At 55.3% G+C, this 24,106-nt stretch overlaps 6 protein-coding genes across 6 annotated transcripts; 2 read left to right on the top strand and 4 right to left on the bottom strand.

Moving 5' to 3' along the window:
* Positions 1 to 765: 765 nt before the first annotated feature.
* CGGC5_v014726 (uncharacterized protein) lies at positions 766 to 4,809 on the top strand (the record flags this gene model as incomplete). The annotated part of the gene is made up of 5 exons (XM_032029612.2): positions 766 to 997; positions 1,165 to 1,223; positions 1,900 to 1,990; positions 2,047 to 2,976; positions 3,026 to 4,809. The coding sequence occupies 5 exons, from the start codon at positions 766 to 768 to the stop codon at positions 4,807 to 4,809; spliced, it is 3,096 nt and encodes a 1,031-aa protein (XP_031890826.2).
* Positions 4,810 to 8,123: 3,314 nt separating this feature from the next.
* Positions 8,124 to 10,281, bottom strand: CGGC5_v014725 (uncharacterized protein; the record flags this gene model as incomplete). The annotated part of the gene is made up of 4 exons (XM_032029611.2): positions 8,124 to 8,198; positions 8,255 to 8,270; positions 8,468 to 9,671; positions 9,732 to 10,281. 4 exons carry the CDS (start codon positions 10,279 to 10,281, stop codon positions 8,124 to 8,126), a joined length of 1,845 nt encoding a protein of 614 aa, XP_031891080.2.
* A 2,662-nt stretch (positions 10,282 to 12,943) lies between these two features.
* On the bottom strand, positions 12,944 to 15,176 carry CGGC5_v014724 (Uncharacterized protein; the record flags this gene model as incomplete). Its single annotated transcript, XM_032029610.1, has 3 exons — positions 12,944 to 13,112; positions 13,167 to 14,031; positions 14,105 to 15,176. 3 exons carry the CDS (start codon positions 15,174 to 15,176, stop codon positions 12,944 to 12,946), a joined length of 2,106 nt encoding a protein of 701 aa, XP_031890825.1.
* Positions 15,177 to 17,747: 2,571 nt separating this feature from the next.
* Positions 17,748 to 17,998, top strand: CGGC5_v014723 (uncharacterized protein; the record flags this gene model as incomplete). The annotated part of the gene is made up of 2 exons (XM_032029607.1): positions 17,748 to 17,794; positions 17,842 to 17,998. The coding sequence occupies 2 exons, from the start codon at positions 17,748 to 17,750 to the stop codon at positions 17,996 to 17,998; spliced, it is 204 nt and encodes a 67-aa protein (XP_031891029.1).
* Positions 17,999 to 18,047: 49 nt separating this feature from the next.
* Positions 18,048 to 19,253, bottom strand: CGGC5_v014722 (mitochondrial 37S ribosomal protein uS7m; the record flags this gene model as incomplete). Its single annotated transcript, XM_032029606.1, has 3 exons — positions 18,048 to 18,500; positions 18,557 to 18,955; positions 19,020 to 19,253. The coding sequence occupies 3 exons, from the start codon at positions 19,251 to 19,253 to the stop codon at positions 18,048 to 18,050; spliced, it is 1,086 nt and encodes a 361-aa protein (XP_031891030.1).
* A 3,161-nt stretch (positions 19,254 to 22,414) lies between these two features.
* CGGC5_v014721 (uncharacterized protein) lies at positions 22,415 to 22,851 on the bottom strand (the record flags this gene model as incomplete). Its single annotated transcript, XM_032029605.1, has 3 exons — positions 22,415 to 22,590; positions 22,675 to 22,734; positions 22,797 to 22,851. The coding sequence occupies 3 exons, from the start codon at positions 22,849 to 22,851 to the stop codon at positions 22,415 to 22,417; spliced, it is 291 nt and encodes a 96-aa protein (XP_031891031.1).
* Positions 22,852 to 24,106: the final 1,255 nt, after the last annotated feature.

The following is a 24,106-nucleotide window of genomic DNA, read 5'->3' as shown; positions in this document are numbered from 1 at the left end:
TGCTTGCTGCTATTTCAAGATTCTGCCTTGGGATCCCTGAAAGCGGACGGACGGGCGGCCGGCAGCACTGAGCGGTTGTTGTTCTGTCGAGTCGAATTTGAGGTCCGTTGCTTGCTGGCTGGCTTCGCTCGCTTCCATTCTTGGTCCCGCCCAATAAAGTCTCTGGGGTTTGGCAATTAGTCGTCGAATTTCGATCGATCGATGGAGGTGGGATGATGGTCTTCAGAGATCCCGCTCCTTGGCCCAGAGTCCCAACAACCCCAATACAGACAGCTTGAATAAATTCGACTGCGGCCAGGAAGGTAGATACCTGCTGCTGTCGTCTCAATCCCACGGCAACAGCATGATGTGGACAACTCACCTCCTCACATCAGCAGCAGCTAGGGCCGATAGTTGGACCAGCTGCTTTGTCTGGTCCGGCGGCGGTCCATAATAGATGGTTCCCGTATCATTGAAAGGAAGGGCTTCCCCTGACACCCCAAGATACCAACAAAAGGTACGTTCGTGATGGAGGAAAGTACGGCGACGTCCAATGCAGGAGGTGCGGTTTCCAGTTGCAAAGAGTCGGCAGGGCAGGTACCTCCCCGGTTGGCTGCGTACCTTTCCTTCCTCCAGCGTGTGCCGTATGATGCACTAGTGGGCTGAATGGCGGGGTACGGTGGGCTCCCCCAAAACAGATCACTCGGCACCGTACGACTTGGAGAGGGACTTACTGTATGACCACCACCGCCTCTTTCGTCGGTCCAGTGTCGTCGTCCTGCAGCAATGGAACACACACACACACATACGCAGCAACTTCCAGCGCCGGTGCTTCTCTGGTGCCTTTCCCGCTGCCAGGACAGAGAAGAGACTGGACGGATGTACACACCTCTATACCCGCTGTACCGGCATCGAGCATCCTTGTTTTTGTCCCAGGAATACGTCGCTCGTGACTGGCTCCCTGGCGGCAGCAGCACCGTCACCGAAGAAGCTGGTTTCGTCGACGCAGAATATAAAGGTCAACGCCGTCGTGACTTTCTCTCCCAGCCCGCCCCCCCTGGGATTTGAATTGTCAAATTTGTTCAATGCTTCTACTCAGTCATCAAGTCCGTTCTATGAACATTCTCCTGTTACTCGTCTCTCCCAGTGTGTTACAATAACACCACCAAACCACCAACTCAACAGCTCCTCTTGAAATCCTTATCCTTATCTCTCTCACTCTCACCTTACCTTACCCCAAAGCTGTAAGTGGCCCTTCCCCAGCGCGCAGTCGTCATTCACTCCCTCTCGTTGTGTTTTCCGTCTCCCCGCCCTGGAATCTCCTCTCTCCCCGTCTGCTGCTGCTCCGTCGATCCGTCTGCGTCTCCCCTCCCCCTTCCACCCTGGCGGCCGTCCAATGCTCTGCCACACATTGTCAGCACACCACCACCACCACGAACCGGCTGGGCGCTGCCCAGCTGTTTGGGAAATCAGGCCCACCTGGTTCTCAGCCGGACTCAGCTATCACCACCCACCAGCCGTAAGATTGGGAAGGGCAAGGCGATGCATTTGCTACAAGCCTCATACCTGTACTTTACAGTGGTACGACACAGTCTTATCACACAAAAGCACTTATCAACACAATTGAGCTAAGAAAACTCAAATTGCTGTTCTCAGCGCATCCGCGTTTTCAAACGTCACCTCGTGGTGCACGCGTTCCCGCCCCTGTCTTGCTTGTCAATTTACCACGCCCTATCTCTACCGCGCCTGTTATCTTGCATTCAGCTACCACCACCCTGTCACCCAACCAAGATTCCAGGGCGGCGTCGAGATAGACGGACACACCGAACCGGGCCGGGGCCTGTGATCGACTCGCTTTGACGTCTTACACCGCCAGAATCCCAGAATCGTGTACTAATTACAGTCGTTCGTATTCTCTAGGTTCTCAAGGTCGTGTCTAGGGCAAAGTACCTCTGCTATATCCCCACCGTACCAGCTTCGAATATCAGAAAGCCAGCAACCGCTCTGTCTCGTATTCAGCCACCCAATCTACCTTTTTACACATAGACATCATGTCTGCCGCTTCAGTACAACAACCTATCATCCCTCCCCGACCCTCCAGGAGTACGGAAAAGGAGGAGAACACGAATACTTCCTCCCTGCCCAAGATTCCTCCTCGTCCCATCAAGCGTTTCGATCGCTCCATCTCCCCGAACCCCGATCGCTTTGCGCCTTCGCCTTTGAACGAGAGCCCGTTCTCTAAGAGTCCCAAGGCCACTCGCTCCTCCCCGAGCAATGGTTTCCTTTCCTCAGAACCTGTCCACCGCCCGGCCAGCGTTTCTATGCCGTCTGTTGGCGAGGAGGGCAACGAATACGATGTCGTCAACGAGGGCCTTGCCAAGGCACCTGCCTCTCCAGAACACACCCGCTTTGCTGCCGAGGACCTGAAGCTTCACGCCCCGAAGCCAACCATGTCGGCCCAGAGCGCGAAGCAGCGGGTTCAGGCTGTGACTCGTACGGATTCGGACAAGGCTGCTTCCTTCGGCATCGGCAAGCCTAGCAGTGACGAGACCCGTCCTAGCAGTCTCCGGAAGAAGGCCAGCTCAAGTCAAATGTCCCAGAAGTCGGAAAGTGTCTTCGGCGACGAGGAACATGGTATTCCCGAAATTGGCCAGCGTGTGCCCATGAACCCCCACCTTGGTGATGTTCAGGCTCCGTCTCCCGCGCCGGGCTCTGCTGCTGCACCCGAGTCTTTGAGGTCCGGAACCCCTCGTCACCACTCTCGCAAGCACAGCTCGCGTGGCGTCAACGAGCTGCCGCCGGGCAGCTACGGCCTTCATGGACACAGCTCTGCGCTCCCTACCGACAAGTTCGAGAAGGCCTGGTACGACAAGCACCCTGATACCCTGAAGAAGGACTGCTCGACAAAACTCCACGACCGCCAGAATGACTTTGCCATGAGCAGCTCAGATCTCAACAAGATCGTTCATGACACGCACAGCCGTGGGTCTGGAATGGGTGAGCACTGCCAATTGAACGTCTGATAGGCACATACTAACAAATGCAGGCACTCATGCAGAATATGCTGGCACTCCCAGCGAGGAGGTCGGCTACCATGCGTCTGAGGAGTACACCTCTCGCATGTCCTCGCCCCGCCCCGCCTCGAGGTCTCCAGAGCTCCAGCGCATCAAGTCCCCGTTGAGCCCTCTTAAGGACTCCCACCCCGATATTGCCGTTTCCTCCGCGGACAACGCTGATGACAGCACTGTCCACGTTGACGAATCTCACAACCGCCGTAAGAGTTTCATTTCCCAAGACCCTGACCAGGAGAGCAAGTACAACGCCCCAATCCTGGCAGACGATGAACGGGAGAAGGACGTCTACCACCCGTACGACCTGCAGCCAGCGGTTGAGCCCCCACCAGAGCGCTCCGGCAGCGCCTTCGAGATGGAAAAGGCGACGAGCCGGCCCACCAGCCGCCCCACTAGCATCTACAACAACCAGTCACAGACGGAGCTGGCTTCCACTCCCCTGGAAGACGTTGAAGAGTATGAGCCGCTGTTCCCCGACGAGGAAGCTAAGAAAGCGGAGGCAGAGGCCAACTCATGGAAGCCCCGCCACAAGTTCCCCAGCAAGGATGTTTGGGAAGACGCACCCGACAGCGTGAACTACACCGCCGAAGTGTCAACGCCTGAGCCAGCAGAGACTGAACGTCCCTCCTCTCGACGAAGGTCTGAACCTCGCACCGAAACCCCCGCACACGCTTTTGCAAGGAAACAGGAAGAGCTTGCCGAACAGGAAGCTCGAGGTCTGGATACCAGAGACAAGAAACCAGTTCCTCTGCCTCTACAGCAAACCAAGGAGCAAGACGCTCGCCCAGCCATGGCCAACCGATTTCCCAGCCGTGACGTCTGGGAAGATACTCCTGAAAGTTTGATGCACGAGGCAGTCGTCGACACCCCCGAGCCCGCTGAGGATGCCCCTACCGAAAAGCCTCAGATCCCATCTCGTCCCCAGAAGAAGGGCTCAGAGTCCAGCGCCACTTCAGAACGACCGGCTATTCCGGAGCGACCCAAGTCGAAACAAACCCCGCCGATTTCTGAAAAGCCCAAGCCTACAATCCCGGCTCGTCCTACCAAAACCCTACCGTCCGGCACCGACTCCAAGGAGCAAGATGCGGCTCCTAAGCAGAAGCCTGCTGTCCCCGCTAGACCCGTCGGCGGCAAGATTGCAGCTCTCCAGTCTACCTTCATGTCCGACCTCAACAAGCGTCTTCAGCTTGGCCCTCAGGCCCCTAAGAAGGAGGAGCCGCCCGCGGCAGATATGGTTGAAGAGAAGGAGAAGGCGCTCCTCTCCGATGCTAGGAAAGGTCGTGCTCGTGGCCCTCAACGCAGAGCTCCCGCCAAGGCCGCAACGCCTGTCGTGGAGGCCAAATCTTCGGGACCTACTCTGTCGTTCTCCCCTCTGAGGATATGCTGGAGCATCGGTGACAGCGGTGTGCTCGAGGTTGATAATGACGCCAAGCCGGAGGACGCGAAGGCGACACCAGAGGCTGAAGTTGCTCTCTCAGAACCTAAGGAGGCCGAACCAGTTGCGACTGAAAACACCAAGATCGAGGAGGTTACAGCCAAGGAGGAAACGCCGTCGCAGAAACCTATCGAGGAAGACAAGGCTGAAGCCAAGGAAGAGACTCCGGCCGAGGAGAAGATCGAGGCCGAGGCGCCGAAAGAGGAGGTGAAGACCCTGGCTGCCAACATGGCTGGTGAGCCGGTGGTCGAAGCCACCATTGAAGAGAAGAAAGACGAAGTTGAGCCTGTCGCTGTTAAGCAGACGGGTGGTGAAGAAGCATAGATGTCGTATAGATCACGACACGAGTGAGTATACAAGCGGCATCGAGCGGAGAAAAGCACTAGACAGGCCGTCTGTTCAGTACATGGTTTTCGCTTTGGTTGATGGTGTTCGGGTCATTCAACTAGTTTTTACGTTCCCTAACATTGCCGTACGGCTCTGCAGCGATTTTGTTGAATAGGTAGCAATCTGATAATGCGTTCTGTTGTCTCTTTCCCGAGGAAGGACAGCGTCTCGCCTCTGCGCGTCGGCTTGTGGATGTTATCAACAGCCTGTTGCGTGATGTTGATGCTGCTCAAGGTAATATGGTCTGCTAACTCCAGCTTTGCTATACCCAACCCCGCTAGCTTGCAATGTTGAAAACTGCCGCCGATGGGCTTGTGTTGTCTATGGCAGCAAAAGGTGTGACTTGCTGCTGCATGTTGGCGGCGAGTGACAGTCGACTACGTGGTCAACGTGATGAAGCCAGCAAATGACCGGGGGCGCCTAATGTGTGCCACGTATGGCCTGGTTCGTTTGCTGGTGGTCAAGACTTTGCCATATGACAGGCGCCAAGGTGATGAACTTCAGCATTGTGGAGGAGTGGGGGTAGATATCTGTTTGTAGACCTAGTCATAGTGTATAATCAACATCCTTCTCGTCAATACTCAAGTCCGCGAATCTTCAGCTGTGAATTGGGCCAGAGAGGCCTGATAGGTAGAACCGATGGCCAAGACAAGACGGGTCCTATTCGCCAGTTTCCCATCCCCACACCCAAATCAGGAAGTCGGAGGGTTCACGATGGTAACCTGGGTACCCGGAGTCGTGGCCAGCCGCACAAAAAGACCAGCAGCCATTCCCATCTTTAGATGAGAGCAAAGAATGAGAAAGGAAGTAAAGAAGTGTTTCTCTTCACATCACTAATCGAAAAGGTGACGTTACGATGTTCTTGGGTTCCTAACTATTAGCACTGCTCATAACTCACAACTCACATCCGCAATCTCCGTCTTTGTAATATTCACAAAGCTGTCTGCGGAATAGTATGCGGGGGATACCAGCAAGGTTTTGTTTGAATTGGGAGACAAAGGCGCCAAAAAGTCTCTCACTTGATGGTGCAGTACTCCAGCCAGCGAGCGATACGAAAACGAACACCAATGAAGCCAGCACCAATCACTTGTGCTCACAGGCTGCGTGCTGTCCTGCCGTGATAAACATAGTACATGTTTGCTTCCCTGTGTATACCTCCACATGGAGCTGGCGATATCAACAGGGTTATTACACCACGATGACGGTGCCAAAGAGTTGCCCACTTTACGTAGCGGCATTTATTTCTTGCAAACATTGGCGACGCTTTTTGACTGTAAAACTACCTAGTTGAATGTTGGGTGATGATTTGTGCAAGTACCAGGATCTCTCTTCAACCGCCGACGCATGTCTCTATACACACCACAGCCATCCATTCCATGCCGTCGTTGAGCGACAACCTGCTGCCCCTTTCTTCCCTCGTCGTCCTTTGAGACTTCTACTCGAAACAACGAAGGCCGATGACGATGTAAAGATACATTCCGGACCGCACGTCTTCAGCACCTCCGGAACCTCAAACGCTCAAGCCCAGAGGCAAGTATTAGTCGTGCAGACTAGAGCGCTATGGCAGGTAGAGGTCGTCATTGGTTCTCGTCTTGCTTTTTGGGACTGCTGGCTATTTATGCCCTCCTATAAGAAGGTACTTGACAGTCAAGTTACAAGTGACTGATCAAAGCGGTCATACAAAAATAGTCACAGTCTTCGATGTGTTTTGTTTTCTTTCGCAATTCGGTTTGACTGTTGCAACGGTCAACCGAGCCTTTGGCCTTCATCGGGTGTAGAGCGCTTGGAAGAAACTACCTACAGACAAGTAACGGTCTTGTCAACCAATTCAAATGCCGAAGTCAATGCGTTCCTGTCGAGTTGACGCAGTGCTTTTGGTCCGTCATTTTCGCTCAAGTATTACCCAATATACAACACCAGCCAAAAGCAAAGGGGCGTCATTGTCGCCATAAGGCCTCTCCAGAGCTCTTGAAGTAAGTCTCCGAGAAGTAGTGGTACGCCTCAAAGCCATTGTCAAAGCCATTGAGCTAACAAGTATACCGCAGCTTGCCCATTTGTTTCTGCACTAGACGGTGAATTAAGGAGGTCACTTTTACATACACCTTCACCTATCTCAACGAGGTGTCTCATTACCACAAACCAAGTCGTAGACACTCTGGTGGTAAATCAAGAGACCTTGTAGCCAAGCATCACTTATGCGTCAAGTGACGTTTCAACCAACTACTATTTAAGTACTCGACCATGCTGCTCAAAGTCATCGATGCCCGTTAACAGATATCCGCCTCTGGACACTAATGTTTCTGGTGCTCGAGACGCTTTGTGTGAATATTCCTGATGAAAGGTCATGCAGACCGATATCGCAGATGAAACTCGTCCACCTTGTATTCTCCTCTCCTCCGAATCATTCCTGTCTGCTTATTACCTCGAATGCACACGCAGCAGCGTTGAAACGGGCATTTGAACGGAACCCATTTCCTCGTCTCGTACTGACAGTGATCAGTACAGCCTGTTTCAAAGCTATATTTTAGAAGCGATATTATCTTCGATTGAATTCGGGCTGCGTATATCATGGCAACAAGCCTTAATTATACACACTTCTCAGTGCCAAGCAGTCCGTCGTACACTCAGTGAAGGCACTGCTTTTAACGGCCAATGCTTGTCAAACCCAAGAATATACAAAAGTAGCCATGCTTGCATGCTTCTCCGCAATAATGCCCAATAGCACACCAGGCGAACGATGCTGTCAACTTTGAGACCCGTGGCTAAGCTGCCCAAGAAATAATCAACGAAGCTGCATAGATACCCAGCGCAAGGCCAAAGGTCTTACACAGCTGCTACACGAAGATTGTGCATATCAAGATGTTGTCTTTCATTTTCCAGCTCCGCCTGATTCTACACCCCGAATACGCCAATGAGCTGATAGTTCCGCTTCAGTAAGGATGCCCGATTTGTTTTGCTCTGCTTCTCTCGGCCTCTTGTCTGGTCATGTCCTCGATTCGAAACGATGATGCTCCTTGCTCGTCTTACTTTACATCCCTCATCACGATACTTATACACCATTCACGGACCTCAGAGGATGACCGACGAACGTAACTTACAACATAGTCAATAATTGAGCCAAGCCACGTACAGGCCTGAACTCATACAGAGAAAAGTATGTACAAAGACACCGGTATCCTATCCCTACCCATTCAATCCTATCCCAGAAAAACTCCGCCAAAATGTTCCAAGCCACGAGTTCCCCATCCCGCTTATCCCTCATCCCCGAAGGATAAGAGAGAGAAAACGCCGGCATCCTTCCGCCGTTTGCGCGCGCTGTTGACATCCTGTCAAAGCTGTAAGCTCCATCCCCTTCCGAGAGAGCGAGCCAAAATAAACCTACCTGTACATGTGTCCCCCTCCAATGTCCATTTCAACTCCGTTACCAACGCAGAGGCGCAAGCCTCCGTACAATCGCTAGTAGTAATCTATCCAGTCCGGGTGCCGAGGGGGGGTTTTCCGTTTGTCCTAGTCTACGCCAGATGCTTTGTTGATGCAGATAAACAACCCAAATGAGTAGAGAGTGCTTGCGAAGGAAACCTTCCCCTTTCCTTACGCCGTCCGGTCATATTTACGCTCGTCAATCGCCCTGCGGTTGTTTCCTATGCTGCCGTACAACATCTCCATCAACTTGCCCTTCTGCCTCGTCCTCACGCCCTCGAGGTAGCCGCCGACGTCCTCCAGGCCCCTGATCTGGTCTTCCAGAGTCAAGGTGCTAGAGTTGACGGACCGGACGAGCGGGCTGACGAGTTTCCTTCTCAAGTTCTCGAGGTTGGCTTTGAGCGCCATGAGCTTGCCGTTGTGTTCGACTAGGATGCTCTTGTTCCGAACGGTCTTCTCCCTGACATTCTGCAGCAGAAGCCTGTTGCGCTCGTACTTGGCGACCTCCGCCGAATTCGGCCCCAAGATGCGCGTCCAGAGGGACGAGAGCAGGTCGGCGTGCTGGTCATCCTGGGCCGAAGCCTCGCGGACGACTGTCCTTGCGAGATTGAGGAACTGATGATCAATGGCCTCGAATAGGGCGAATAGAGCCAGAGAATGTTGCAGCTCAGAGTTGATGGCATCCTCGAGGACGGTGAGAAACTCATTGAATGTGCGCTGGAGCGTCAGCTTTGTGCGCTGAGGATTGGACATGCCAAAGATGTATGTGGACAACGACCCCAATCGGGTCGGGATACCGCCAGGATCTTCGAGGACGCCAGTTTGTGACAGTATGTTATGGATGTTATCAAAGGCAGCGGTGAAGGGTGATGACGGAAGATGCTGGACGTGGGAGAGCTCCCTACGCGCCCAGTCCATGACGATGAGAATACCGTCAATGTCGCCGTCGACATTGGCAAAGAACTTTGTAAGCTCGATAGCTAGGGTTTTCAGGCTGTCGCTGAGGTCGTCAAGCTCCTTGACGATAATGGGCGCAGAGGTCATGTTGCTTGACCTCACGCTCTCGCCGAGATCCCAGACCGCAACGCCGGTAGCTTGCAAATCGCCGACCTGTGATGCGCCATTTTCTGAAAAGTAGATGAGTGGTTCGAATGAGCGCGCGATGCCGGCGACCTTCACAAGATCTGGCACAGGCAGTTGTGCCGCGGGCTGGAAGAGGTTGCGCATAGCGCTGATGGCAAGCACCGCGACAATAGTAGAGAGGATCGTGGATGACCACGAATGAGTCAAGAATTGCCATTTGGAGCGGAAGAAGTGGACGAATGCCTCAATGGGTTCTGTGCGCTGCTGGACTTCCGCGCGCAATGCGAATCGGATATCTGTGCAGTGTCAGTCGCATTGCCTTTACTCGTCTCGCTCACGACATGATGGGGTCCTACAATTCTCTTGATTCAAGGTACCTTCTGACGGACTTGTCTCCTTCCATTGGAGCTCATTCAGCTTGATCGTTCTATCGTCGATTCTGGGCTCAGGACTGGGCGAACGACCTTTGTCGGGGCTCATGCTACCCGTCGGCAGCCTCGTACGCATTGCGCGGCGCAGGACATCCTCATCCTCGTCTTCGGTATCAAGCTCCGGGCTGGACTCCCTGGACCTGTGGCCGAACAAACGTCTGTCGGGTGGGGGGAATGCTCCGAGAATGTCTTCACTCCGCCTCCAGAAGCCGCTGTCGCGGCTTCCGTTCCCGAGGCGGCGCCAGGCCGGAGGACTGTAGCCACCGGCGGAGACTGAGTTTTCTGGGTCCGGGCCCAGGTCGCTCTCTGCGTCCAGGTCGGACCTGAACCCCGAGTGGTGCGACGGGTAGCCGAACAAGGGCATTTTGGTCTGTTGGTTCGGGGGAGGGGTCGTCGGCTCGAAATCGCCCAAAGAGGCGTCTAAAGGATCCAGATGTTCGAAGCTCGGGGGCGGTGTCGGCATATGCGCCATCATGTTGGCGGCGTGGGCTGCGGCGGACGAGGGCGCCGGATGCTACGGCGGGTGGTGCGGGAAGTGCCTTGTAAGTGCGAGGAGGCGGGAGCTCCTCGAAGCGATGTTGGTCTGCGATTGTAGTCTTGGTCGCGCGACTTGTGCGCTTGAAGTAGCTAAAGTTTGGGAGGAGAGTTGGCTTCCAGGAGATCTGGACGAGGTAGATGTAGATGAAGACGAAGGACAAGGTTAGGGTGGCGACGTATGTGCTTGGAGCGATGGTGATGCTCAGCAGGGAAACGTTGTTGTTGACGGTGACCAGCGACGGCATGGAAAGCATATCAGCTGGTCAAGAGAAGTTGCGCAAAGGCTCACTCTCTCTTGTTGCGGTCGCAGTTGGGATTGCGACAGGTGAAGGTAGATGATGGCGTTTGGTCGGTGAAAAGGTACTTTGGCTCACACGAATGCGCCGGCGGTCGGGCAGGATGTAGATGGACGGTGTGGTGAGTGGGTAAGGTGACAGTCGGGGTCTTCGGGTCAAGGTATGTGTATGTATCAGGCAGACCAGTCGGTGTCAACGAGTGCGCGCAAGGTTGTTTGTAAGAGTAAGAGAGTATGCGCAGAGGTAACAGAACAGAGTAGATTGATGCGTTGATCTAAGGTAGAAGGAACCCAGCGGCCGGATATCACACAAGGTGGACGTAGACGTAGACGTAGACGTCGCCCAAGACGGGGAGAGAGGGACGAGGTGAGTGACCTGAGAGGGCCGCAGGAAGCATAGAAAAGCGGGAAGAGTGCAGCAAGAAGCGGCATCCAATGCTTCTTGTTGGAGGAGGGAGGGGGGGAGGGGAGAATTACTGCAAGGACGTCTTCTTATTCACCACCCACTGGCAGTCAAGTCACCCACTGCATCTTGCGTTTGCGCATCCACGGCACCCCATCCACATCCTCATCCACCCGTACCACCCTGCGGCGAGTTGAATTCGAGAGGTTGGGGACCTCCCGGATCCACTTGCCAGGTTTGAGCCTGCTGCCCAATCAGCGGCCGAGCCCGTCAAGGGAGCGGCCGAATCCCAGGCCCTGGATTGGGTGGAGTGGGGCACCTGGAACGCTGGACCTGGACGTCAGAGCAAGTGCCCTGCCCTGCCTGCCCTGTCTGCCCTGTCTGCCGCATTGTTCATCGTTCCTTCCCTCCCCGCCTGCGCTGAGCAGCGGTTCAGGCAAGTCCAGGTACAGACAGGCACGCACAGCTCCCGTCCCGGGTCCAGCGTCAAAGGGGACACCATGAATGTCATTGTCGGACAGAAGACGGGGAACCTCTCCCAACTTCTTTATCTGGTCGCCTTTCTTGATCGTCTATTCCCAGAGCGCTAATCTCTCTTAATCTCTCTCTCTTTTTTGACTTCCCACCCTCCTCCCTCTGTATTCACACGAATCCCTATCTCTCCCCTGTCGCGTCTACATTACCACACAAACAGGCGTGCATGCCCCCTCGGGCGTTTAAGTGGTTGCATAACTAGTCACGGGATCGATGGGCAGACTAGAAGGGAAGGCGGGGTCCCGTCCAAAACGTAAACAAACAACACACTTGCGCGAATCGCATCTCATGTCGGGTCCATCCGATTCGCCCTCAACGCCAACCAGACACGAAACCTGAGGCCCTTCCCTTTTGCACTTTCAAAACATACACTTGCTTCTGAAAAAGGTATCGCCCTTCCTCTCTCTATCTTTCTCTCCCACCTTGCCTTGCTTGCATTGCCCAGGGTCTTTCACTTCTCCTTGCCCCTCCTCCCTGCTTGCGATTGCGCCAGACGTGGGCCCAGCAAGAACCGCTCTGAGTTGGCCCCAATCAGCCAGACTCGCTATCTTATCACCCCGCACCTCGCCGCTCCACTCACCGAACCCGTCGCCGAATCAACCACTCCCGCGTGAGGACCCCTGCGGATGCTCCATCTTTCCTCCCTCACGAGGTGACTCGATCATGAATGACTGTGACATGCCTCCAGTCCGTTCTTGACTTTGTACGGAGCGGAGCATCTGCTCAAGGGTCGGCATAATCGCTCGCACTTTGCCTTATGCAAGCCATTCGCCTGCACAAGCACGTCAGTCGCTACTTGAGTAAGGTAGGTAGGTATCCGTAGTCATTGCTCTCTTGGGCCTAATCCAGCTCCCTTCCACAGAGAGTGGCCCGCTTCCTGCGCAGTTCCCTCCCTCTCACAACTAACTCCTAGGTAGCCCTTCAATTGAGACTCGCTTAATTGAGTGGACAAAAAGCTCACTCAATCTGGGACTGCCGACTGGTCAGACTGATTCCCGTATTGCCACTGACTCTAACGGATTCGAGTCATTAAGCAACCATGGCCATCGATTACTTCCAAGGCTATTAAGCTGTGAGAGTAGAAAAGGTATCTGAATTTTCTGGTATGCCGCTTTTTTGACAAAACTATGGAACCCCTTAGGAAAAATAGAGACGTCGCGCGTGGCTCATGTCTAGTCTAACCCACGCTCTCCGCTTAACCTCAAACCCGACTCGAACTCTACGGCGCCTCCAAGCCATAGCCGAACGAAGGAAAATCTCCTTCTATCCCTCTGTCTCCCATCATGTGTTCGTGCTGTGCCTCCGGCCCTGATATGTCGCCATGCGGGAAAGCAATGTTGAAAGCCTGCGCCGTGGCTCCGACGGCTTCTAGTCAACCTTTGCGTTGGCTAGGCTCTTAGCTCCCGGTGTGTGGATCATGTTAACTTGCTTCATAGGCCTCTTATACTTGCTCTGCTTCCGCAATCGTTTGCGAGCCACCATGACGGGCACAGAGCTCTTGGTAACCAAGTAGTTGGAGAATGATCCCAGAATGACACTGTTCAACACGTTAGCGTAACTCTTTGTTTCCCGCCGCATGTGGACAACTTACCCCTTCAGTGCGCTGCGGCCACGGCTGCCAAGAATCACCAAAGTAGGGTTTACCAGATCAATGATCTCAGTGATCAGGTGCTTCGGGTTCTTGCAGTGGAGGACCTCGACTATGACCCGCACCTGCAACCGCGTCTTTCGGAGAAGCTTGGTGACCCGTTCTGTAATATCGTTGATTGCCCTAAGCCGCTCCTCTTCGGCCCTATCGCGCTCACGGCTTGATGGAGCAGGCGACGGGGTTCCGTTCTCGCTACTCAACGCAGACGCTCTGGCTAGATGTGGGAACGACGGAGCCGATGAAGTCGGAGGCGGCGTCCTCGAGTTGGAGACGGCGTTGATGGCGGCCGCCTGCTCTCTGTGTGCCTTGGGATCGTCTGGTACCATAACATTCTCCGTAGAGTAGATTCCCGTCTCCTCATCCACGCAGTACATGCAGATGAGGGTGTCGCCATCTCTCAGAACCGTGCCAATTGCCCATTCCAGGGCATGGGTCGACTCGTCGCTGAGGTCGGTGGCCACCAAGTACTTTCTCAACCTGTGGTGCTCTTCCTCAGCCTGCTTTTGGATCGTCTCCCATTCTCCACGGTAGAAAGTTAGGAGCGTCCGAGAGAATTCACTCTGGTTCCGCACGTCTTGGTATCGGAAGGCTAGTCTTTGCGCTCTCTTGATATCCGTAAGCGCCTCCTCATCATCGGAGTTGACTGCCGAAGCGGGTCCTGAGCCTGGGCCTTGATCAAATGCCGTAGTAGGATGTACGCCTGGCTTTGATGGCTTGGTTTTCTCGCCTGTAGGTGTTGTAAGGGTGATTTGCGGGTCGTCCAACAAGGACTTGTACTGGTACTGTGGCTGCGAACTGACGTCGATGCCTACAACTAGTCAGCATCATAGAGGCATTCACGGAGAAAACCCATAGAGGCATCCACGGAGAAAACCACTTACGCTCTTCTTCGGCTGCGGCCAGCAGACTCAATGTCTTGCGATCGCCCTTGTCGCCTGCGGGAGACTTGCCACTGTGGTCTGCAGCACGAGGTGCCATCTTACGTCCTCTCTGCTCTTCATCCGAATAACTGCCCTCATCATCGCTGCTCTCCTCCAATGGCTCGCCGTCAGGGCTGAGGTAGTCTTTGACCATTCGTCCTCCGTTGCGCTCAATGGCGCTCGAGTGCTTGCGCGCCGCCAGCTCTCCCAGGTCGCCTCCCTTGAACGCTAGGTTGGCATCGGACAGCTTACGGTAGGCTGTGGTGATGTCGACTACCCTGCCGTCGTCGAGAACAGCGGTTCCGGGAATCTGCTGGAATCGACCACTGACGTTGGGAGAAGGAGATCGCATGCCAAATCGGCCGTGGGGAGACTTGGACTTGCTGTTGTGGCCTCTACTCGAGCTCCTGGCGTTCCTGGGAACGGGATTCGACGCAATAGAGCTGTGACGGGCTCTGTCGCCGGGAAGAACGATGCCGGGTATTTCGTTGCCACGCATGACATCGGCCATAGCAGACGGCTTCTTTACAGTCTGGGTGGTACGCTTGGGCATAGCTTGTCCGAGGTTGTTCGTAGCAATATCGGAGAACTGGTAGTCCATGGTAGGATTCAGCCTGTTGACGGGCGCCCGCGGCCCAAAGCTGGGTTTGGGCCCTGCAGAGTCGGAAAAGGTCCTAGGATGAGGTGCGCGAGATTCTACGGGGGAACTAGGGCCAGCGCTAGCAGCCTGTTTCGGCGCAGATGTGTCGATGTCGAGCATGCTCCTGACTGGTGCGGGAGGGACATCAATGTCCAGCATACTGCGGACAGGCAAGACAGTCGTCCTGGCCGGGCTTTTCTTGATTCCATCGTCGCCAATATCCAGCATGCTCCTCACGGGAGAACGGGGCGAGGTATAGGGCGACGGCGAGCGCGCAGAGACTGGAGAGGTTGCCTTCCAGCTGGGTCGGGCGGCGCTGCCCTCAAGCAGAGCCAGGACATCCCGTCTCTCCTCGTCCAGCATGGCCTCCATGCTCATGGGTTGGCGCGACATCTTGGTTGACGTCTAGGGGTGTTTTGCGGTTTCGGCGGTGGTTGCGGATTGGGTGGAGACGAACGGACTCCTTGGTCGTGTCGCCTGGGCGGTAGAAGAGCGTTGGTAACTCGTTCGAGTGATGATGTTGTCGGTATCAGGTACTGGTAATCGAATACAGGTGTTTGGTGTTGTCGCAGCGTACGTGGGGAGTGGTAGATCTAACGGGGGATGATCTTGCGATGTTGACGTGGGCGGTGCAAGTTGGACGGCAGAAACAGCATCGTGTAGTGGAAAGGAAGCGAGTCGGCGGAGGCTTTCTAGATCATGGCTTCGGGGGACCAGATCTGAAGAGTGACGAGGTTGCGCTGAGCGGAGGCCTACTTTAGCTTCTGAAGCACGAGTCCGACTTGCCAAGACCAACGGTTGAGGTGAGAAACAGGAAAGTGTAGGAGGCAATCTAGGCGAGTTGGGTGAAGGAGAAAGATGAAGGAAAGCAGGCGCACAACGCAGTTGGTAGCAGTGGTGGTGGACGACTAGACGGGGGAGCAGTCCAATCCGGTGGCAGTAGGCGGTAACCTTAGACCTTAGGTGCAGCACCCACTGAAAGGGAGGGAGGGTGCAGGTGGAGTAAGGTACCTAGGTAGCCAGACCAGTGGGCGCGGGCGCGGGCGCGGACGGGCAGGCAGCGAACCTACCTTTGACACTGTGGAGGTGTAGGTAGGTGCTTGTGCTGGTCCAGCGGCTGCAGTGAACCACAGTGCCTGAATTAAGTGCCCGCCCGGGGCTGGGCCTGGTGCCCGTCTGGTGGGTGGTCATTTGGCCGCCGCACCTTCCTCCACAGCAGTGGACGTCGATGGGGCCATGGCTACCTTATCCCATCTCCAGTTCCAGCCCAGCCCCGTAGTTGGGCCCTTTGAGAGGAGAAGAGTGGAGGGACCCGAGTGGCTCTTTCGCTTCTTCCCCAGAGCTGAAGAAGATCTGCTACTCTTGCTACCTAGCGCCCGATGCCTCTGCCCTGAGAAAGAGATGCGAAGCTGTCGGGCCGCTTCGTCATCTCCGTCTTGGGTGCTGGTGGTACCTGCCCCCTCTGGAAACCCGGTGAGATAATCTCCTCTTGGTCCATGAAAAGACGGGATGACCTGGGCGTTCGCACGACGACGACAAACGCCAGAGAGCTGCATCCCGGGCTGCCTCCACGTCTCAAACTCAATCCAAAGATGGGATGCTCCTCACGCGGTTCGCCCCAACTTTGGTCTGCTGACTGACAGGAAAGAAGGCCAACGACGGCACCACGAATATGCCAAACGTCCAAAGTGTGCATGCTCGCTCGGCCACTCAGCCGCCTCGCACTTGTCTGTCAAATCGAAACCGCCGTGGAAGCCTCCGCACCGCTGAATACGTACCCGAACTCGTGCGCTCGAAAACAGAAGGGGAAGAAAAAGCAACGCGCAAACAGCTCAGATAGAGGACCACTTACGCTATGTCTCGTACATCGACTGAGGGTGGTGACTGCTTTCGTTTCAGACGCCGTATGATTTTGCGAAAGGACTACTAAGGAAGGAAGATTGAGAGAAAGAGACAGAGACTCTTTTAGAGATTTCCCGGGATACCTACAGAGGTCAACACCCGGGATCAACCCCTCGGTTAACAACAGAAAAACATCCAAGATGCAACGATTCAATCATTCGACACCGCCACACACGTGTAGCTATCTGTGGGAGATCCGCAATCCGCCTCCGACCGCAGGAAACCCAGAGTCGGTGACGGTGACGCATTCCCATTTTACCCACCGTATTCAATTTTTGCCCTTCCTCGTGCTAATATTGTCCCTAGGGGGCGCCTTACACAACCCACGAGATCCCACAACCCTTGCCCGCGGCCGCCGTTCCGCTGGTGTAAGCGTGGGCCCTTCCCAGCAACCTCATTCTCGTCCTCCGTGCTTTACCGGCCACTGACGGAGAAGGGCATGGTACAACCCGAAAGAGAGAATAAAAAAACAAAAGCACTCTTCCCATCCCATCCTATCCCATCCTGATGACCATGGCCAGGAGACCACAGTGCGCAGCCAACAGTGCGATGACGACGCCGGCGTGCATTGCCAAGAACACCCGGCGTCTCTTGGCGACGTGCTGTACACCGTGTACGGTTGCTGACAAGCCGGCCCATCGGAACAGAACAGAGGAGGACGAGTCGGCGGCCGCCGTTGTCATTAACGTCAGCGAAACCTAATGATTCCTGTCTTTTTGGCTTCGGGTGGGAGGCGGCGCAGTGCTGTCGTCACATGAGACTGCTCAGCACCTTTGCGGCCTTGGGTAAGCTAGAGGGTGGTGGCTGAGCCGTTGGAGCTCCTCAACCTGTTGTCGGCGAAGCCAGCCGTGGATTACTACCGGCATTTAGAGTTTGAGAACTGTGAACTGCGTATCTAAAAACCGTCCATTTATATTGGTATGAGGCGTCAATACGATATGATTGAGGCTCCAGTCAGCAATTGAGCCTCCCGGTGGGAGCTGAGCGAAACTGCTGGACAACGGAGCTGATGCCGGACTTCTCAAAGTTTACTCTCCATCCTTGTGAGTCCATCGAGGCACGATGGCAGCCGCGCCTTTGGTGTGCTCGGCATACCTGGCCCACGACGTGTAAGTCTGGCATCACCGATGAAATTGCCATTGACGATTCTATACAGCCTCATGTCCGCCGTACGAATCGTGGTTCTCTGCGCAGCTCACGACCGGGCTCTGGTCAAGTGGACCTTGCCAGAATCACTGCCGTCGTTTTTCCCCTTTTTGGCATCATGCTCCTTACGAGCCCTGGCATTTGCTTCCTTTTGTCAAATGACATAGTACAATATACAGCTTTGCTACATAGGGTTCCCCGTCTTCAGTCTCGACTCTAATTTCTGCCCTTGGCGCTGACCGGCTTCACATTCAAGTTGGCACGGGTCGCCGTGCCGAGCTTGTGCAGCCCAAGGCGCTTCTCCCACACGGGCGACCGTCCCTCGACGACGGCAATGATCTCCTCTGCCAGCCTGTGCGCGAACTGGGTTCGGCCGGAGCCCTTGGACGGCTTCTTGTTGACGACGTCCAGGATCCAAGCGAATGCCGCACGTCTCCTCTGACGGACCGCGAGCGGTGCGGGAAGTTCGAGGGGACGACCACCACCGGCACCACCCGGGATGCGACGGATCTTGATCAAGGGCGCGACCGAGTCGACGGCTAGGGTGATGTATAGCACGGGGTTCAACGGGAGGTGCGGCGCCGGCGGCGCGCCGGGGAGGAGCGGGAATCGGGGGTTGAGAATCGGGGGAGGGGATTGTCGGAGGAAGTTGAGGACCATGGCCATGTTCTATCGCACCCCCGTTAGCATACCAACCACCAGAAATACTCCTAGGAAGACCTCACTCTTTGTGCCAGAGACTTCTTTCCATCTCTCATCATAAGGTTCGTCAATTGGTCAATCATCGGGTGGTACCGCGACTTGAGATGGCTGTGCGGCGGCAGAGGCAATACCGGCAGCGGGAACTTGTGTCCCACATGCGCCGCAGGCTTAGGCTTGCTGATTTCCAGCCGGCTCGGCTCCTCCAAATCCGCGACAATGCCTCCGGAGGCAAGAATCTCGAGTTGGCGCTGGGGGTCGCCGTTCGCATTCTGCGGGGGAATAGCACCCTCCTCGTACAGCGCATCCATCTGGGCCTCCGTTAGGCCACCGGGGATTTCTGTGGGCGCCGCCGCCTTGGCGAGCTCTTCGCGCGCGGCAGCCGCCTCCTGTGGTGACCATTGCTCCTCCGGCTTCTCGTCCGCCTGTTGCTCTCTCCATTAGCTTCTTGTCCCCACGTTTCGTCTCCGAGCTTCGTGTGCACCGTACCTGCTGTCCTGCCGCAGACTGGGCATTGGCCGCCGCGGAGGCCGGCACCGGGGGAGCCTCAGACGCAGCAGCGGCGTCTGGTTTTCTCAACGGGGGGATCTGGCTGGGCTCGTCCGCATATCCTCGTCTCGTGGTGGCCCAGGCGAAGGGTTCCTGCCGAGGGGCGGCGGCCAGCGGCCGGGAACGCAGCGCGAGCGCCCTGCAAGCGGTTCGGAAGCTCGGCCGCAGAGACATGGTCGGCTCTGGTTTTCTCTTCGGGTCGGCCGCGGGCGGGGTGGTTTTGACGGTCGTCAATCGTCGGTCCTCTCGTTGAGTATATATCACAGCCAAGCCCGTGTTCACAAAAATTATTGAACCGCGCGGGTCTTGCCGCTCCACTCACGGCGTGCGCTGCTTACCTACGCTTGGTGCATGTCGTTGCACGGTCCACGTCTAGTTTCCTAGGGTGGGAGCTGGGTGTCGGGCATAGGTAATTCCGCGAACCGTCTTAAAAGTGGAGTCCCGGCCAGACGAGTGGTCAGGCCCGCCGTTCCCGTCTTCTCAAGCTTGGGCCACCGTGCCCCGCAACCCCGTCAGCCCCCGGTCAAATCGGGGCAGGGCCGTGCCGTCACCGGCATCCTCCACCTTAGCCATTACCTAAGCCGACCTAAGCCCACGTCCCGGTCAGACCAGGCCACCTCAGGGACCGAGATGCTACACCGCAGTCGGCATGTCTTCATCACTGATCACATACATCACATCCGAACCGAGAGTCCAGAAAAAGTGGCTTGCAGAGAGAGAGACACCACGCTCAGTCACGCAGACGGGAAGAACATCCCCTCCTCCCCCCTCCCTCGAAACAGACGCCTGCAGCTACCTACCTAGCTTGCTAGCTTTCTCTTCCTCTCTCGGCCAGATTCAAAATACCTCGAGAATAAAAGCGACAGCAGCCCATTCAAAACACCCTGCGCCAACCAACATCAATCCCACACCACATGTCTTGAACAACCCTTTCCCCGCTTCTCTTGTCTGATGCTCCCTTGGGTGGTGTAGTGTAGTGTTCTGGCGGGCTGGCTCATCACTTGCATGTGCTGTCTCGTCGACATCCCACATGTTGCATGTGTAAGGAGGCAGGCAAAGCACACAAGGCAGCAAGCCGCCAAAAGCCAATCCGATCCAAGCAAATCAATCCTCAAGCCGCAGACCCAAAAAGTGAACCCACGCCCGCGCCGCCGCCGCAAGCCCACCTCGAAGTCCTTGGCCCTCGCCTGCCTCACCGGTGGCCCCCAACTGTCAACCAAAATGGCAGACCATCCAGATTCCCCCCTCTCCCCGATCTCGCCAATATGACGCCCATCATTAATTCGACCTGTCTCAATCGCGAATCCCGCCCGCAATGTCGCACCACGCAAAGACAAGCCGAAGGAACACACAACGCGCCCCCCCCCCCCTCATGCACAACAACCTCTTCCCCGTCGTTCCGCGTTTCCCCCTCCCCTCATATCAACCAACCCCTCATCTTGACCGAATAGGCAGGGGGCTTGCTGCCCATCCGTCGATGAGAGAGCGTGATCAACGACTGCTGCTGCCACGACTGCAGCAGGATGTGTGCAGACCTTCATGCAGGTGATGGGCAGCAGTAATTCAGCCGCCATCACATTTTTTCTTACCTGCCTATCAACTTTGCTTTTTGGCCATGGGGCTTTTATGTTTTTCTGCTCATGCTGTAACGTTTCCCTTGTCTCCAAAGGGGGAAAAAAGAGCTAACAATACTACTGCTTCTGACCAACAAGAATTGTTCCCTTTTTCTTCTTAAACCCGACGAAGATACCCGGATTGACTACGCTAGCCAAGCTAAAAAGCAGCTGATTCAGCTCAACACACTATGCTCTCTCAAACCCACACGGCTCGCTGGGCTGGCTGGACTGGATTTTTGGACTCTGGCACTTGCTGACAGCACTGCGACCTGGACGGACGGGCTGGGCTGGGCGGAGGGGCGTGGGATCTACCGCCGTCCCGTTGCTAGCAGACTCCCTAGCTCCGTCCCTCCATCCTGCCAAGGGGGGGTGGGTGTTCATTCACTCACTCACTCAATCTCTCTCTCTCTCGCTCAATGCGCCGAACGCCGCTTCCACCTCCTGCATTGGTGATAGTAGCACCAGAAGATGTCATCGTGGGGGGGAGAGGGTCAGCGTTGGTCTGCGCTCAAGCAGAGATGCCTCTCGCCCTGGCCATGCCAATCGACACGCCCCCTTCAGTTGCCCTTTCTAATCCCCTAAAGTTCTCCAGCCGCGTCGGGTAAGCATACCGTCATCCCACAAGCCACCTCACCAGTGCGATTTTGCAGGAGGCGCCCTTACGAGAAAATAAAACGAAAGCTTCCATGGTTTGTTCTGTGATAACGGCGGGAAATCCGAGGTTCTATGCAGATGCAAGTTGCAGTGGGAAGAAGTAGATACCGAGCACTCTCAAGCAGTAGCAGTGCGAGGATGACAAAAAGAAACAAATCAAGAAAAAAGGACTGAATTCCCCCTTGTTGGTTCTCACGAGACATTGCAATTGAGAAAAAAAGGCATGGCTGCCAACTCGATCGACATGAATCTTTTTTAGCTTTCAATTCCCACTATCATCCCCCTTGTCCCCCATGGCATAGTTGCTTTTCTCCAATAACGCCGCTCCCAAGGTAAGGAAAAAATAAAAATTTCCAAATTGCAACACACAAATTACTAGCAAGGGCAGCAAGCGCCTCATAGCACCCGACCCCTCGCTCCTGCTCTCCTGTCCCAAAAAAAGTCGCCCTAGTGACCGTCGACTGTCTGCCGGTCCTGTTTCGCCAAGGTTCTGTCTCGTGTCGGAGTTTCTTCTCCAAAGTCCCTGTTCCAAAGAAATAAGATAAAGAGGTGGGGGGCGGGCGAGAAAAGAAAAGAAAACGGAAGGAAGCTTGAGACTCGATGACGATGCAGAGAGGAGAAACAGGCCCTGCATGCCCGCTAAATCTCCCCCTTCCCTCTTTCTCGTGTTGGCCTTCTCAAGACTGTGATTCTGCGCCGGTCCTTTCTTTCCCGATCAGCGCAACACCTGGTGATGTTTCCGTGTCGGGGGCCCCAATTGAGTGTTGGTAGAAATGTAAGTTGTACGCCGATACCCATGGTGTTCCCTTTCTGCCGTGTGGCAATGGCCGGTGTCTCCCAATCCTAACTCCGGGTGTATTCGTACAAGTGAACAGCAGAATAATGGATCGGGGGAAGCAAGAAAACAAATGTGTCGGAGAAAAAAGACAAGACGTGAGTGTGTCGTGTGTTGTGCGCCGCTCGACGGTGGGATGCTCGCTCGTTATGGTGTCGTTCCGCTGCCCAGAAGGTTTTCGGTATTATTCCCGCACGCCTTTTTCTTCCCCATTCTATGCTGCCGAAAGCTCACCAGCTTCCTCTGCTGTTGGCTGGCGAGCTGGGGTTCGATCCGGTGAGGTAGTTGAGTGCCATTTCGGCGGCGTCTTCTTTCGCATTGTTGAGGTTCTTGCCGTCGTACCAAAATCGTGCGGAGAGGGTGCGTCCGTGGACGGTGACTCGGCTGGACCAGGCGGTACGGCCGCCTGTGACGAGGGGGGCGAACCGTTAGTTACACCGACGGACGACAAGTGCGTGTGCGCTTTTTCTCTCGGGGGACAGGTGCTTACCACGTCGATCAGAAACGATCTGGAATACTGGTGGGAGAATGTTTGCCTCGCGGCAGGCGTCTGCGAGTCCCTGGCTTTAGCTTCATGATGCTTTTCTTTGGTGGGATGTGGTGGCGCCCTACCTTCCAGACGCTCCTGCCATGTTCCCGCTTGACTGTTGTACGAGGAGGCAGACATGGTGGCGGTGGACGAGTAAGAAGCGTTGGAGTACATGTAGTGTAATGTTGAAGGAACAATGGGAAAGCTCTCAGGTCCCTAAGGGTTGTTTGTCGAAGTGGTGGTGGTGGTGGTGGTGGGTGCTTTGATGTGATGTGTGTGTTTGAGTCGGTTGGAATCGTAGTTATCTCGAGGAAATCCAAAGCGAAACTCGGTCGATCTTATACTCGGTTCCAGCTAGGCCGTGATACAGATGGGGATATTCCCATTGGGGTGGAAAGATTATGATGTGGCAGAACAAGATTAGCTAGATGCCGTCTGGAGAGGCAAGGAATTGTTTGCACAACAAATAGTAGACGACGGGGAGGACGGGTAAGGGATCAGTTGGGCTGGTACCCTACGGCATGCTGCATCTTGGGATGGGTAGAGGTGGGAGAAGAAAAGGAAAAGGAAGAGGAAACGGGCATGATCCAAAGAAGTAACGACACAACATCACGTCCCAATGCCGTTTGGGTTTGGTACGGCAGGACCGCGTCGTTTCCTGTGTCGTTTCTTTTTCTCCATGCCCTGGTACTTGTCTCTGATGAGCAGCAGCAGCAGCAGCTACGGCGGCGGCGGCGAGGAAGAGGAGGGGTGTGCCACTTGGGTGTGAGTGCTTCTGCTTCGTCTGATGCCAGACCACAGACCAGACGCGGACGTGGGGAGTGTGGTACCGTACTGGGCCGGCAGAACGTCGTGATAAACTTGGATCCTTAGCGTCATCTTTTTTTTCTCGTTATTTTTTTGTCCCTCTTTTTTTTGGTCTCGTTTCCTTCGACTTTCCCTCCCCCTTCCTTTCTCACTTTTCTTTTTTCACACCCCTCGGAGACATACCCTGGCTCCCTAACCCCCCCGCGTGGTTTAGCGGTACATGGGTGCCGACATCCATGAGTTGATGAACACGCAGCTGGGAAACATGGGCTTGGGGGGACTTGAGACAAGATGGAATAGCTCCATGTCGTAGGTAAGGTGAATGCCTCTGGAGGGAGATGGGCAATGGCCGCAGCTCTGAGCCAGCAGCTGATTGGGAATTGGCTTTGCCAGGCTCCCTTACCCGGCGCCCGGGGGGTCCAAGGCCAAACAGAGCTGGCGTGGAGTGCCGACCCGTCGGGGTGGGAGAGGGAAATGATTGGGGAGCTTCAAGCCGCAAAGACAAGGGCCCGTACATGGAAAGACTGGGGAGGGGCGTGGGCGTGGGCGTGGGCGTGGGCGTGGGCGAACCGGACAGGCGAATGGA

This window comes from Colletotrichum fructicola (assembly GCF_000319635.2).
Source record: "Colletotrichum fructicola Nara gc5 chromosome Unknown KSG_Nara_v1_contig09, whole genome shotgun sequence".
In the NCBI taxonomy this organism is placed as follows: domain Eukaryota; kingdom Fungi; phylum Ascomycota; class Sordariomycetes; order Glomerellales; family Glomerellaceae; genus Colletotrichum; species Colletotrichum fructicola.
Note: the sequence above shows the minus strand (reverse complement) of the source record. Positions and strands in the feature narration are given on the sequence as shown.